This window comes from Trichomonas vaginalis, chromosome VI (genome assembly GCF_026262505.1).
Source record: "Trichomonas vaginalis G3 chromosome VI, whole genome shotgun sequence".
Classification (NCBI taxonomy): Eukaryota; Parabasalia; order Trichomonadida; family Trichomonadidae; genus Trichomonas; species Trichomonas vaginalis.
The window spans coordinates 7,708,202-7,722,174 of record NC_067208.1 but is presented as its reverse complement, the minus strand read 5'-3'; the positions used below and the strand labels follow the sequence as shown (position 1 = coordinate 7,722,174).

The 13,973-nt window shown below is 33.0% G+C and overlaps 7 protein-coding genes and 2 pseudogenes across 9 annotated transcripts, besides 1 other annotated feature; 2 read left to right on the top strand and 7 right to left on the bottom strand.

Annotated features, from left to right (window-relative positions):
• Positions 1-1,505: 1,505 nt before the first annotated feature.
• Positions 1,506-13,973: part of a mobile genetic element that runs on past the window's edge.
• On the bottom strand, positions 2,154-2,390 carry TVAGG3_0824390 (uncharacterized protein; the record flags this gene model as incomplete). Its single annotated transcript, XM_001299085.1, has 1 exon — positions 2,154-2,390. One exon carries the CDS (start codon positions 2,388-2,390, stop codon positions 2,154-2,156), a length of 237 nt encoding a protein of 78 aa, XP_001299086.1.
• Positions 2,439-2,897, bottom strand: TVAGG3_0824380 (uncharacterized protein; the record flags this gene model as incomplete). The annotated part of the gene is made up of 1 exon (XM_001299084.2): positions 2,439-2,897. The coding sequence occupies one exon, from the start codon at positions 2,895-2,897 to the stop codon at positions 2,439-2,441; it is 459 nt and encodes a 152-aa protein (XP_001299085.1).
• Positions 2,928-3,713, bottom strand: TVAGG3_0824370 (uncharacterized protein; the record flags this gene model as incomplete). The annotated part of the gene is made up of 1 exon (XM_051248192.1): positions 2,928-3,713. One exon carries the CDS (start codon positions 3,711-3,713, stop codon positions 2,928-2,930), a length of 786 nt encoding a protein of 261 aa, XP_051083667.1.
• TVAGG3_0824360 (uncharacterized protein) lies at positions 5,001-5,261 on the top strand (the record flags this gene model as incomplete). The annotated part of the gene is made up of 1 exon (XM_051248191.1): positions 5,001-5,261. The coding sequence occupies one exon, from the start codon at positions 5,001-5,003 to the stop codon at positions 5,259-5,261; it is 261 nt and encodes an 86-aa protein (XP_051083666.1).
• Positions 5,286-6,143, top strand: TVAGG3_0824350 (uncharacterized protein; the record flags this gene model as incomplete). The annotated part of the gene is made up of 1 exon (XM_001281141.2): positions 5,286-6,143. The coding sequence occupies one exon, from the start codon at positions 5,286-5,288 to the stop codon at positions 6,141-6,143; it is 858 nt and encodes a 285-aa protein (XP_001281142.2).
• TVAGG3_0824340 lies at positions 7,264-8,097 on the bottom strand (annotated as a pseudogene). Its single transcript has one exon. A coding segment is annotated over exon 1 (834 nt).
• Positions 8,196-9,267, bottom strand: TVAGG3_0824330 (organellar and viral DNA polymerase type B; the record flags this gene model as incomplete). The annotated part of the gene is made up of 1 exon (XM_051248190.1): positions 8,196-9,267. A coding segment is annotated over one exon (1,072 nt), but the record flags the coding sequence as incomplete, so codon positions are not given.
• TVAGG3_0824320 lies at positions 10,811-11,632 on the bottom strand (annotated as a pseudogene). Its single transcript has one exon. A coding segment is annotated over exon 1 (822 nt).
• Positions 12,678-13,619, bottom strand: TVAGG3_0824310 (organellar and viral DNA polymerase type B; the record flags this gene model as incomplete). Its single annotated transcript, XM_051248189.1, has 1 exon — positions 12,678-13,619. One exon carries the CDS (start codon positions 13,617-13,619, stop codon positions 12,678-12,680), a length of 942 nt encoding a protein of 313 aa, XP_051083664.1.

Here is a 13,973-nt window from a genome sequence, read left to right as displayed (position 1 = left end):
CCGAAACTTATCTTACCATCCAAATCAAATCACATTACATACGGAATAAACATTTATACTTTTACCATTGTATTTTAAAAAACGATCAAATTATCCTTTCATTATTTTAAACTTAAATTAGTTTTGAGTAGGTGCCAAAAGTGCTTACTCTTAAACAACCGTCGGATTTCCGGGTGAAATCGTGACACACTTTCGTCTTTCGTAGGCAGTGGTGGTTGTTACAAAAGGTAACTTCGAATGTAGCGTGAAATCTGCAAAAAAAATTCTGAAATTTGAATGGAGAACACAAAAATTGAATAGTTTACGTCAATAAAAAAGAGAAAAATGAAGCCAATGTGTCTCGAACCTAGGACTTAGAGAAGCAATCCCACTGTTTATAACATTACACTACATGCATCTCTCACCTCAGTGAATGAGATCAACTATATGATAACTTTTTCCCCATTATATTCTTGTGGAAAAGTGACAAATAGCAACTTTGACCCTCTCTCAATTAGTTTTTATGATTGACTAAAGCAATCATATTTATTCATCATTAAATAAACAAAAAAATAATATTTGAGAGTTATTTCAAAAAAAAAACACATTGAATTTATTAATTTGTCTCAATTTCAGTATTATAAATTTTTATAATTTCAATATTTTGAAATACACTTTTTAATATTTTAATATTTATGATATTTCAATGTATTAAGTGGTCTCAAATTGAGCTTCTCAAATATAAGTTGGCCTATTCAAATAATAAAATTAAATAATATTTAAAATAATAAATAAAAGTGATTGAGGTCATAGCAAAACGGCTGTTTCAGTCATTAATTCTTAAAAATAAAAAGGGTAAAAACTAAATAAAATGGGTAAAATTCAATAGTGTCTGTGCTATCGTTCAATTTGAAGGTGTCTTTTGAAACCGCAAGACACATTGAATTTTTGAATAGTGTATTATGGTTTGACAGACACCAATGAAAAAAATAAAATGATATTTATTTTAAATATATAAGATCCTTATATAAAATATAAATATTTTATCGTTTTATTTTCTTGTTTTAGAAATGTTTTTTATTGAAAAATCAATAAAACTAACTCCAAAATAAAATTTTTGATTTAAAGACACTATGATGACACCAGGCAAATCTTCCAAGACACCTATCGTCGGGAATCTAACAACCCTAAAAAAGTTGTATTATACGTATGATGTTGCCCGATGTTTGGTAACACTATTGTAGAATATAAGCATATATGATAGAAAAGCAATATGCTTAATATCGAGTAATTCTAATTTTTTACAAAATTATTCAAATACGTTATTTTTTAAAATGAAAAGATAAGCATACCATTATGCAGTAGTTTGCGCACATATACTATGCTGATGAAAGTTGGTCTCTAATTCGAAACTTGAGTCTGTCAAATTGACGTTCCATCGATTTTTTATTATCGATATTCAATACAAATGAATTCATATTATAATAGTATCTAGTATAACTAGGTATTCTATCACAGTATTTCTTAGTTAGTATACATATCATGGGTACGGAGGCACTGCGCGCCTCCTTACCCCTGATATGTGAATTTGACACTTTACAAAACCGTTAACGTATATTTTACAACACAAACGACAACACTAACTTAACCTTAAATATTTACAAAGCCGCCAACCACTTCACCTCACTAATGTAAAAAATAAACGTTCTCACTTACAAAAGTATTGCAACTCCTCCCATTGCTGTGCTTCACACAACAGTTCATATTCTTCTGACTCACTTTCTTCTTCATATATGTCAAAATCACTGTCAAAATGAATGTTAGTAAGTTTTGACAAAGCTAATGAAACACGCTTACCGTTTGTATCGTATGCTTGTATAAACTTTCCATTATGCTTGTAGTCATAAACGCTCAAACTAACTTTACCCTTTCTCCCTCGTATCTGATAGAATGTATTTTCACGAGGAACGAAGAATAAATTCTTGAACTCATGACCGTTGTAGTTTGTTATCTCAATAGTTTTCGTCATTTATATAAAATTAAAATAAAAAATAAACTTAAAATTAATGATATCACCACTCCCACACGTATGAAAACATCCATTTAAACTTAGGGTAGAAGGTTAGATCTAACCTGATATCTACCCTCATTTCTAACCTGTTGAATTCATTGCTTTATAACTCTCTTCCTTTCTCCAACTCTTCTAACTTCTTCCTAAGTTCAGCAATGTTGTCCTCATGAAGTTTAATCTTTCTCAAAATTCCTTCTTTATCTAATGGTTGCTTTATCTTTCTAAACTGAACTCTACCATCCTTCATAGTATGAATGTAAAAACCTTCTGGAATAGTTCCTGATTTAATGTATTCTACCAAAAACTTTTGTTTCATTGCTTCAGTGACTTTATTTGTCATTTCAATCAAATAAAAATTTTAATATTAAATAAAAATAACGTTATTTTTTCAGTAAGGAAACGCAGGAGTTTTACGATTTATTTGTGGTGTAGGTTCTGGTTTAAATGTTGGAGTCGGTTTAGGAGTTGACTTTTGAACAGGAGTTTGTACTTCCATAGGTTCAGGAGTCATTGAAGGTTTTGCTTGTGAAGGCGTTGGTTTTGGCGAAGGTGTTGGAGTTTGTTTAACTTCAGCTACTTCAGTATTATTTACAACATTTGCTTTATTTCTTTTCAACATCATAACTGCTCCTGCTGTAGCTAGCAAACCTAGTGGGAGACCATATTTTATATAAGGACTTGACCAAATGCTATTTTTGACAGGAGCTGGTGGAACACCTAACCTTGGTGAGACTGCTCTTTGCCATTGTGCAGCTCGTAAGAAATATTCAATAGGTGCTCCATAATCGTTTGGTAAAGTTTGTTTCATAGATGGTGAAGGTTCGCGAGAGCTTGATGAAGAACTCATTTATAAGCTTTAAAAATAAACGTTCATCCTTTATTCCTCACTGTCGTCCGTAGCTAAGTTATAGTCATCTAATCTTATTATTGGGATTCCATTAGCACGCACCTGAATGGCAAAGCAACAATCCCTCATAAATCCAATAAGTGGCTTTGGTACATTTTCAGTTGCTAGTTCAATAGGTCCTTTAACAGACAATTTGTATGTTATTGGAGCAGTAGATGTTTGACCTTGCTGGAAGCAAAAGTCCACTTCTGTTGGAAAACCACATAAGAAATGTGTGTTGTCATAGCTATCCCATTTATGTTCCACACTACCATCATCCACCAATGACCTCATAACATCTTCATTAAATCCTATCATATCATTGTTTGTATTGCAGGCGTTCGCAACCATTTCATAAAATACAGGTCCATATGATTTTTCAGGTTCTGCAGGCATATTTCCATAAGCTCCCATGGAAAGCTGAAGATATTTAAACTTAGGGTTCTCAAAATTAACATAATAGTTGTCTTTCTTTCTAAATAGTGCCCAAATACTTTTAACATTAATAGGCGTATAAGCTGCTGTAAATGTTGCACTTGAACTATCTGTATTCTTTGAGAATGAACCGTCCATAGGAATCCAATCCATAACTTTAACAGGAAAACATAAAGCCTCGTTTGTATAATGTTCTACAAGTTCTGTATAAATGTTAGGGTCTAAAGAGAATGACTTTGGATGAATGAAACATTCATTAAAATCCATCTTTGTTCGAAATAGTTGCTGGTTTACAGTTGTAATAGTAACTGTTCCACTAGCTTCTATTGCCTTCGTTATCATAGTGAATGGTTCATTCCATGGAACAAATTTATTTGTCGGTGGATTTGAATCTGAAGCAAATGCAACTTTAAGAGTTGGATTGAAAGCAATGATATCATTTACAGATATAGATGTGCATTGTAAGGCGTCGCTACTGAACTTTACTTTAAGCTGAATGTTTCCTGCAAAAGCTGGAATAAATCGAATAGCTTCTAATGGAAGGAATCTTCTAACAGGAATTCTTAAACGAAGCTTAAAATCAAATGATTTTCCTGCTGTAATTGGACCACTAACAATTTGTCCTGTTCTGCATGTTCCCGAATGACTCCATACATCTTCATGTCGAGTCTTTGAGAAAACATCTACTTTCTTTATTTGTTCGGTAGTTTGTGAGTTTGAAGTTATATATGCTTCTTCTCTTGCGTTGTCTTGAGAATATACGATACGACCATTTGCAAGGATTTGATATCCAGCAACTGCATAGAAAGCGTCATCGAAACCAATCCAAAATCCTGGTGGGTTTGTTTTATTGGAACCTGAACCAATTTCTTTATCTACAATAAATTGACCTTCCATTTTATACGTAATGAATGTATTGTAAAGGTCCAACATATTTTCACCAGGAGGTGAGAGATTGAATGTTACCCATGTGTTATCTTTAGCAGTTCCAGGTTGTGATGGAATCTTTGCGTCAGAATATTTTCTATTAGTGTCACCAATTTGAACTGCATTGTCTATGATATCGAAATATGAGCGAATCTGATGAATATGCTCTGCTGGAGTAAATTCGTTTAACTGTTCGTTCTGCATGTATTTACTTCGGATAAAAATATCTATTTACTTCATTATTCTCACTCTTCTTCTTGGCATTCGTGGTGGAAGTTGTTTCTTGACATTTTCAATGAACTGTACATTCTCTTTTGTCTCAACTTCTTTCACTGGTGGGTCAGGGTTCTTTGACTCGGTTTGCTTTTCAATGAAATTCACGAACTTTGCAATAAGCTCTTGGTTCGTTATTGAAAGAACATCTGGCTTCTTTTCTTCTGGTTCTATTGACTTTTCAGTTTGAACAGAAGGTTTTATATGGGCTTCACCCTTGTCATACACCTTAATGTTGTCGCTTTCTGCATTCGCTAATGGAACCTTTCTTTTTCTTACGTATATTTTACCATCTTTACTCTGACTTACGTAATAGAAAGGATGTTGTATTCCTCTTGCGTCATTTAATATAATAGACTCTCGCTCTGATTTTGACAAGCTCATTTTACACCGGTTAAAGTTTTAATTTTGTTTTTTATCTGCAGTCAAATGACTCAGACAAGCCCTACGGACAAGACCCAAGGGGTCATAGATGTTGAAGCATTGAAGAAAGAAATTCGCGAGCAAATTTTATCCGAACTGAAGGAACAAAAACAAGAACAAAAGCCAGAGAGACCAAAGAGAAAACTTAGTGAAAAACAACTTGCTGCATTAGCTGCTGGAAGACAGAAGAACCCACGTTTGCTGGCGAAGAAAGCTAGAGAAGAAGCTGAAGCAAAAGCTAAAGAAGCTGAAGCAAAGAAAGAGTAAATGGTTTATTTTTATCCGAATTAAATGTATAGACAAATACCTTTAACTGTTGCGTTCAGTAGTGAAAACCCTGACGTCAAAATAAAGGGGAACAGAGTAACGTTTAAGTTTCCAACAGACTGGATTGTGAACATAAATGAAGAGAAGTACATTGGCATAACATCTATGTATATAACACGTGCTTTCAGAAAGGTTGACTTTATACTTCAAGTCGAGATAGAAAATGACGAACAGTCTTTAAGCGCCCAAAACATTCACATATACAAATACTTTAAAGACGATACAACATTGTTGCAATGTATGATTTCATTTAATGAGATGTTCGAGAAAAAGTTCAACATTGAAGTACAAACTTTACAGCCTTTACGTGAGTTTCTTGCACAACTGAAAGAAGAAGGTAGTCAGCCACAACTTATAGACTTTCATTATGAATTTAATGAAAATGAAGATGGAACACATGACTGTCAGTTTGTTATATATTCACCATTCAATGAAGTAGCTAAAAAGAAAGAAAATCCATTACGGATAAGATTTCAAATCTCTGAACCAAGTGATGATTTCAAAAATGTTTTCAATTATGATGCAATGCTTCCGAGGAAAAATGAATTTTCAAAGATTGTAACACCTGGCATTTGGGATAGAAAGCAAGCTATATTATATTCAAACTTAAGTAAGGGAGTTGAAAATGAGTTCATTGGTCATACAAGAACTTCACCACTTCCTAACCCTAAATACTATAAATTAACTGGCTTCAATCGTGAGTTTTGGATAGACATGTTCTCCACTCATGACCATAACTGTCCAGTGTTCTTACCTCCAGACCATAAGGACTGTCTCTACATTGAAGCACAACTCTTAAACTCTACCATCGCAGTATTGTAAATGACCACATGGGCTTATTTTTATCACGAATGACCTCATTGCTGACAAAAATAAATGACCTCATTATTTTTCTCATTCATGACCTCAGAACTTAAGCTTTCTTATGAAAGAAGTCTTAGTCTGAATAGAAAAGTTAAACTTCTCTTCAAATGCAGGTGTAGCAGACTTACATAAGTCGAATGCAATCTCTTGACCGTCATAAAGTGCTTTATATAACTTCATAACACTGAACTCAGAGTCTTTGTCATATGTTCCTTGCGGAACCATTAAACCTTTATCTTCATCATAGAAACACTGAACAGAGTCAGGAAACATTTCATTAGCGGTTAAAGCAATAACATCTTGCTTCACGCCTTTCATTCTGCAGTGAAATGCAACTTCATTTAAATCATTCGTGAGTAAGTCTATGTAGGTCTTCTTTCCACAAAATATTGACTTGTATGCTAAACTTTGTTTTCCAGGTGTGATTTCTGCAAAGTCGCTATGAAATTGACCAAGGTTTTTACCAATGAGAACTCTTCCATAACGTTTCTCAAACTCTTCAGCGAGTTTTGGTATGTCTTCATTATACAGGTGCATCGAATCTGTATCGCTATAGGCTATATACAAACCCATATCTTCTGCAGTACAGAATACTTCACACATTATTCTCTTCGACATAGATAGAATGTTAACACCAAGTGGACAGAAGTTAAAGTGTCTGCAAATGCTTTTCGTTAGCTTGAAAATAGTTTTATCTGAATCATCCAAACCTTCGAACTTCACTATATGGTTGTAGTTTCTGATGGCATATCTTATAGCATCTTTGTCATTTACTATGGTTATTTTTGACTCAATAGGAGATAGAATAGTTTTGCCATAAATACTGTTCAGAATGAGCTTTATATTTTCTTGCAAAGGATTTCCTTCTTTCTTATACTTTAACCTTAACTCAAACAACTTCTTTACTTCATCTCTTATTCTCATATCTCTGTTTCCATCGTAATAGTATCCTTGCAACACTTCACATTTGACACCTTGATATTTTATGAGGTCTTGTAATGTTATATGGTCAACATACATTAAACAGCAAGTGTTTGAACTTCTGGAACGTTAAGTTCTGGATTTAGTTCAGGGTCACAAACTATTAAAGGAAAGTGTCTATGTATTCCAATCTCTGTTATCTTAATGAGAACAAAGAAGCCAGAAATAAACTTTTCACCAATGGGTTCCTTTTGGTCGTCATCGAATAAATGTCTCATGAGATACTCTGTGCTTAACATTTCTTTCTTCATAACCTTTGGAATACCTTCTAAAGTATAAAGTCTTGCTATAGCGGATGGATATAATGAAACAGCGTCGAAATCAGCAATGAGTTTCTTTTCGCTCTTTTGTTTAATGTTATCTGACAACATACATCTTCCACCTTGAATACAGCGTGAAATAAATTCTCTTGGTTTATTTGAGAGGTCATATAAATTTCCATTCGGGAAGTACACTCTGTTCTCAAATAATTTGTTAGCAATTGAACAAATACTAACGTAGTCATAAACATTTAAATCAAATTCTTTCAATATGTCATTGCGGAACTTAACAAAACCTTCTCTTAAAATTCTTACATCTTGTTTGCAATAAAATGTGCTATATTTTTCTAAGTCGAAGTGGTTCTCATCTATTCTGCAACCTTTGATGGAATCTATGTTTTTCATGAATGTATCCGCATCCTGGATAAACTTACATGCTTCAGAAATGACACCAGTTCTGTTGTCATTTGCTAACAAAGTACTGCTGTAGTAGTTATATGGAAATACTTCTTTCGTCCTGTTTGTAAGTTAAACATAGCAGGAAATAGTTTAAGTTTCTTATTTATAACACTGTAAGAGTCTTTTATAATAATTGCCCTTCCTTTATATAAGCCAGTTATTTGCATTGTTCGTGAACCTTTAATGATGGGAGTTCCTTTCACTTCTGTCATGTGTCTTAAGATGAAGTTTATATCATAACTGAGGTTATGGAAATATATTAAACTCTTGTCAGGAAGTCGTTCCAAAAATTCTGTTGCACAGTTCTGACCCCATATGCTTTCACTCACTGAACCATCTTCACTGTCATAACAGATGTTAAAAGCTTTATGAACTCCATCAGTGCTACACTCAAAGTCAGCAAAGAAAACGTGCTCAGGAATGAACTTACACTTATTTTTATTTACTTCTTTTGACTCGGCTTTCTTCTTCAGTTGTACACAATACTTTGGAGCATATGTCAAATCTTTAAATGGTGCAAGGTTCTGTTTATATAAGTCAGTAGTATATGTGAAAAGTTCTCCATAAGAAATAGGTTCGAAATATTTGCACTCCCACAATGTTTTCATAACATCCCATAACGGTGTTGTTCTATCATAACGAACTACATATTTATCTTCTCTCTTTGTATAAATCTTCATTTGTTTCTCAATGTTCATTCCACCACAAGCTTTGAGAGTTTCTATATAGTTGCGAATGAAATATGTTGTCATTGGTAATCTTTCGTTTAGCATGTAGTGGTCTTCAACAAGAAGTAAGTCAATAGTTCTAACAGTTTCACATTCTTTTGGTATATATCTCTTTATTTCATTATGTCTTGAGTCATTGAAATAACCAATGGTAACATTAAATGCTATACCTGTTGCGTCAGAAATTTCTTGTACTTTACTTTGAGGAAAGTCTCTAACACGAATGACTTCTCTCATGTGGTCAATAGTTTCTTCATCTACTCCAGCCTGAATGCAAGCATAAACGAAACAATTGTCTTCTGTCATAAGTGCTGCAGTTCTTTTGTTCAATTCATTGAAAATTTGGTAGCGCTCAAGATTTATAGGTAATGTGCAAAGATACTTCCAGAACTGACCGCTTCTCTTCTTATAAAACTTCTTTTCACCAAGGATTTCATTCCAGAAGTCATCTATATCTTGTTTATCTCCTGTTTGTTTAAGTCTGTTCAATAATCTTTTCTGTCTTTCTGTCAGTGTGCTTTCATCTCTATATGGTCTCTTTTTTGGTTTGCCTTTCTTTACATCTGACATCGTTAAGCCTTCATATTCTGTTAAATCATACATCTTTATTTCGGTAAGATTCTTTATGTTTGTCAAGAAGAAGTCATAGTGCATTTCAACAATACCTGCAGCATTTGCTTCTATCTCTGATATAAAGTTCTCCTTCAAGAGCTGATGTAGTAATGTTCCAATATTATTGAGGTTTAACGTAGAACATTCATACTTTCCACCAAGTTTATAACATACCATCCATCTTTGTTGTGAGTTTATTTTAATTTTCTCTAAGAGTCTCATGAAAACCTTACCGAAATGTTTGTGTAAGTAGTCTCTGTTTGGTTCATCTAAAGCTTCGATGTTAAAGTCAATGAGTCTATTGCCTGACTTCACATTTCTCTTCCTATTCTCTTCATCTTTCTTTAACCATCTCTCACCTTCTTTTGGTTTGTCGTCAATGGAACGAAGGACATCGTTAGCTTTGCGAATTTGTTCTATAGCACTTTTAAACATCTCTCTTCTCTGTTGTTTCACTGTGTCGTCTCTTCTTCTTGTTTCACCAACGTTTGCATTTGTTATGTCAAACATTTCTCTTCTTACTTCATGAGGTACTGAACGTCTATGATATAAGTCAATAGCAACGTCATTTAAAGGAAAAGTTCTTGCATGGACTTCGTCCTCGCCGCGTTGCGGCTTTATGAACTCATGAATTCTATCATAAGTTATTGCACCATTATAGTCTTTAATGAAGTCAGCGAGTGCTTTTTTGTTTGTCGCGTAATGTTTTGCAACATCTATATTAGCTTCTGTAAGAAGTTGTTTTATTTCCGAGTGTTCTAACTTAGACAACTTCCGATACATCTTTAGTAGGAAATAAAAAAATATTTTTTCGAAAAAATTAGATTAGATTTTTTTAAGTTATTTTCAAAATAATTTAATATTTTTATTTTATTTTAATGAAACACATGCAAGATTGCAAGTTCTTTTCATACAATGCTCTCGCTACTGCCATCAAGAATGAGTTCAATAATGCTTCAAATGTTAATGTTATCTTTAACAAGAAGTTTGTGAAAGAATCTAAGTTTGGTCAGTATGTCAGACCATTAGCTATCGTCATTGACCGCAAACGTTATACTTCACAAGAGTTAGCAGTAGTTTTGAAACAAAAGAGTTTCTTCGTGAATGTCAAAGATACTCATTATACTGTTATAAAGAACTCTAACATTGACTTCTTCAGTATTGTTTTAAATCTTTCCGAACAGAAAGAATATAAGAAGGGTGAAACAAATGTGAAATATTATCCTTCATCTCTGAAGACAATAACGAACAAAGATGTCATACAGAAATTCTTACCAAAGGTTGAAGAAGCTTCTATTGACATTGACGAAGGAAGTGAAATGGTTGAAGAAATAGACCCTGACGTCATTTAAGCAAAAATATATTTTTGGTTAGTCTTCATATCGATATTTTACAACAATTCCCCAATGTATAAACTTTTCATACGCTTTTTCATAAGCTTTGTATGTCTTCAGAAATTTTGCATAATCTTTACATGTTGTTCGTTCTCTTCTTCTGTCATGAGTTCCGAATATTCTAAATTCATGTTCTTTCATATGAGATAAAATTTATAAAAAAATAAAATTAGCTTAGATTTTTTTATTCTTCCTCTTTGAAGTTATCGAAATATTCTGTTATTTTTTCCTTCAGTAATGTTAAGTCTTCTTTGAATGTAAGTATTGTGCAACCTTTTGATGTCATAGTGTGTTTGAGGAAGAGTATTTTTGACAATTTCTTTTATTTGCTCATTCGGTGTCATTGAAATCGGTAAGTTTTCACGATAGAACCAATTTCTGTCAGATTTGTAAATCTTAGCAAGGTCATAAAAGCTCTTGTTGTTTCTTCTGACTAAATGCAACATAACCATATCTTTATCTTCTTCTTTCTCCAACTCTTCAGTATATATCATATACTTATAACTCTTTTCCTTTCCTTTTGGTACTGAACGTGGTATTCTTTTCTGTATGCTTTTGTCTTTGGATTCAATGACTTCATCTTTTGCTTGAAGTTTCTTTTCCATCTCTCCACGTTCTGCTTTATATAGTTCATCTAACATCATGAAAATATAACAAGCATAACGAGGTGAAGCCCACATTGCTACAGCATTTACTAAAAGTCTATGAACATAATATCCTTTCAAACCAGGTGCCAAATTCTTGCGATTTTCGAATGGAATCTCTTCCCTCGGTTTTCCGAGGGAAGCAATCATATGAGGAAATTCTTCTAAAAGTTCTTTTGCCTGTTGGTTTTCAAACCAATGATATGCTTGCTTTGTAGAACTAAGAGCATTCATTATACTTTGCATTTGGTACATGTCATCTTTGACTGAACGAATGAGACGGAGTTGTTTGTTAAACTGTATGTACTCGTATTCTTCATTTATGGCTTCATGAACGATAGCAGTTGTTGTGTTCTCTGATGTTGACATTACTGTCTTTACATACAAAATAAAAAAATAAATAAAAATAAAATTAGCGTTATTTTTTCTATCTTTCACAAAAGACCAAAAATAAACGCTTTACATGTATTTTTCAGCAACTTCGTCAAATAATTTTATAGCTTTATCTATCTCATCTACTTCAAACGTTTCTTTACCTTTTATGGGAGCACCATACATTTTCTCAAACTTTTCGAGTAGTTCTGTTTCTGCGGCTCTCATATCATTAACGAACACAACCTTGACTCTATTGACTGTACTGTCATATCTTTGAGTTATATTATATGTCCTTCCTATCTTATATCTTTTTGTGTTGAAGTCCTTCGGTTTCTGAACGATGTAAAGTAAGCCTTCACTGCAACGTTCCGTATCGAATGAACCATTTGTTATGAAGTTATATCCAACAACTGGGTCTAACCATAACAAAACTATTGGTATAAGACTTTTGTCGATGAGATATGCTGTAGTTCCATAGAATCTTACCGATATCATAAGCTCAGGATTTCTTGTCAAAATTTTCTGAGTTGAAGCATTTCTAACCCAGTCGTGTGTTTTCTTTCCAGATGGAAATATAATGTCTGACAAAGAATATTTGTTGTATTTCTTTGAGTATCTTACGTTTAAATCACCTATTCTAACCAATTTGGTGTCATTGTCTATCTTTCTAACTGTTTCAAACTCAATGTTTGACATATATGTCTTTACATACAAAATAAAAAAATAAATAAAAATAAAACTAACTTTATTTTTTCTGTCTTAAGGAAATTCACGATTTTTGTTGCTGAATTCAGCAAAAATATATTTTAGGGTAGATGGTTAGATCTAACCTCATTTCTACCCTCTTTTCTACCCCAGTTATTTTATAAGCGTTTTACATGGTAAACGTTATTTTTTAAATTTTGTGAAAACTCAACGGTTTGACACAAGCCATATGCCATTTTACTCAGAATTTTGTTGCTGAATTCAGCAAAAATATATTTTAGGTGAAGAGGTGAGATCTCACCTGTTTTCTCACCTGTTTTTTCACCTCTTTTTTTCACAAGCGTTTTACATGAATTGTACGATGTATATTTGAAATCCTAAACAGTTTTGTAGCTTCTATTTCTTCTTTTAGTACATCGAATGTTTTAACTATGCCGAAGGTTTCTTTATATTTCTTCTTGACGTCAGATAGAAGGAAATCGTCAGCAGTTGGATAGTTTTTGTTCAGAAATTCTAACATGTCCATTTTATTTTCTGCTGGTTTTTCTGCTTCTTTCTTTAAATCTGCATAGTCGTTTCTCATTCTTTCTATCTCTTTGACGGAGTAGTTATATCTCCTCATTGCTGCTTTACATTTAGAACATTGCGGGTTCATTTTTGCGTTATACATTGAAATAAAACCAGCTAAAACAACTAAAGCGTCAATTGCTCTCTTCATCTCAAACATAGCGGGTCTTATTTGTTTGTTCCATACTTTGCCTCTTCTATCTTTATCTCTTATTTCCCAAACACATTCTGCAACTAATGAAACAAAGTTGTCGTATGTCTTAAATTCTTCGGATTTATATATGTCAGAGATGTTCTTATATACCATGTCGCAATCTTTGTCCATAACTTTATGGTTGCAATGATATCCTAGAAACTCATAATTTACTTTACGTATGAACTTCTTTATTTCTACTGAGTCAGTTGGTTTCACTTCTATTTCATCGAATTCATGAATAGTGAGCTTTTGTTGTTGGATTTCAGGCAATTTGGGTAAATGGTCGATGAGGTCCTCCATTTCATAAAGATACTGTTCATTTGTTTCATCTTTCGCACTACAGTCTAAATTACTTGTTAAAAGTTCTTGCTTTATCTTCTGGATTTCTGTTTCAAAAGTATATGAAGAAGGAATGAAGCTTTTCATCTCTACTAACATAGATGTTGGATTCATGACTAACGAGTTTGGTGCTGTAGTTGTTTGTATTGCTGTTGTGCCGATTGTTGAAATCATATCTTTACATACAAAATAAAAAAAATAAAAAAAATAAAACTAACTTTATTTTTTATTTCGGGAAAATTCATGAAAATTCAAGAGGTGAAAAAAGAGGTGAAAAAACAGGTGAGATCTCACCTCTTCACCTAAACATTATTTTTGGGTCCTTTACACTCATTACGAAGAAGTCTTGACAAAACATTTACGTTCATGTTTGACAAAACATTTACGAAGAAGTCTTGACAAAACATTTACGTTCATGTTTGACAAAACATTTACGAAGAAGTCTTGACAAAACATTTACGATGAAATCATGACAAAACATTTACGAAGAAGTCATGAAAATTCAAGAGGGTAGAAAACAGGTGAGAA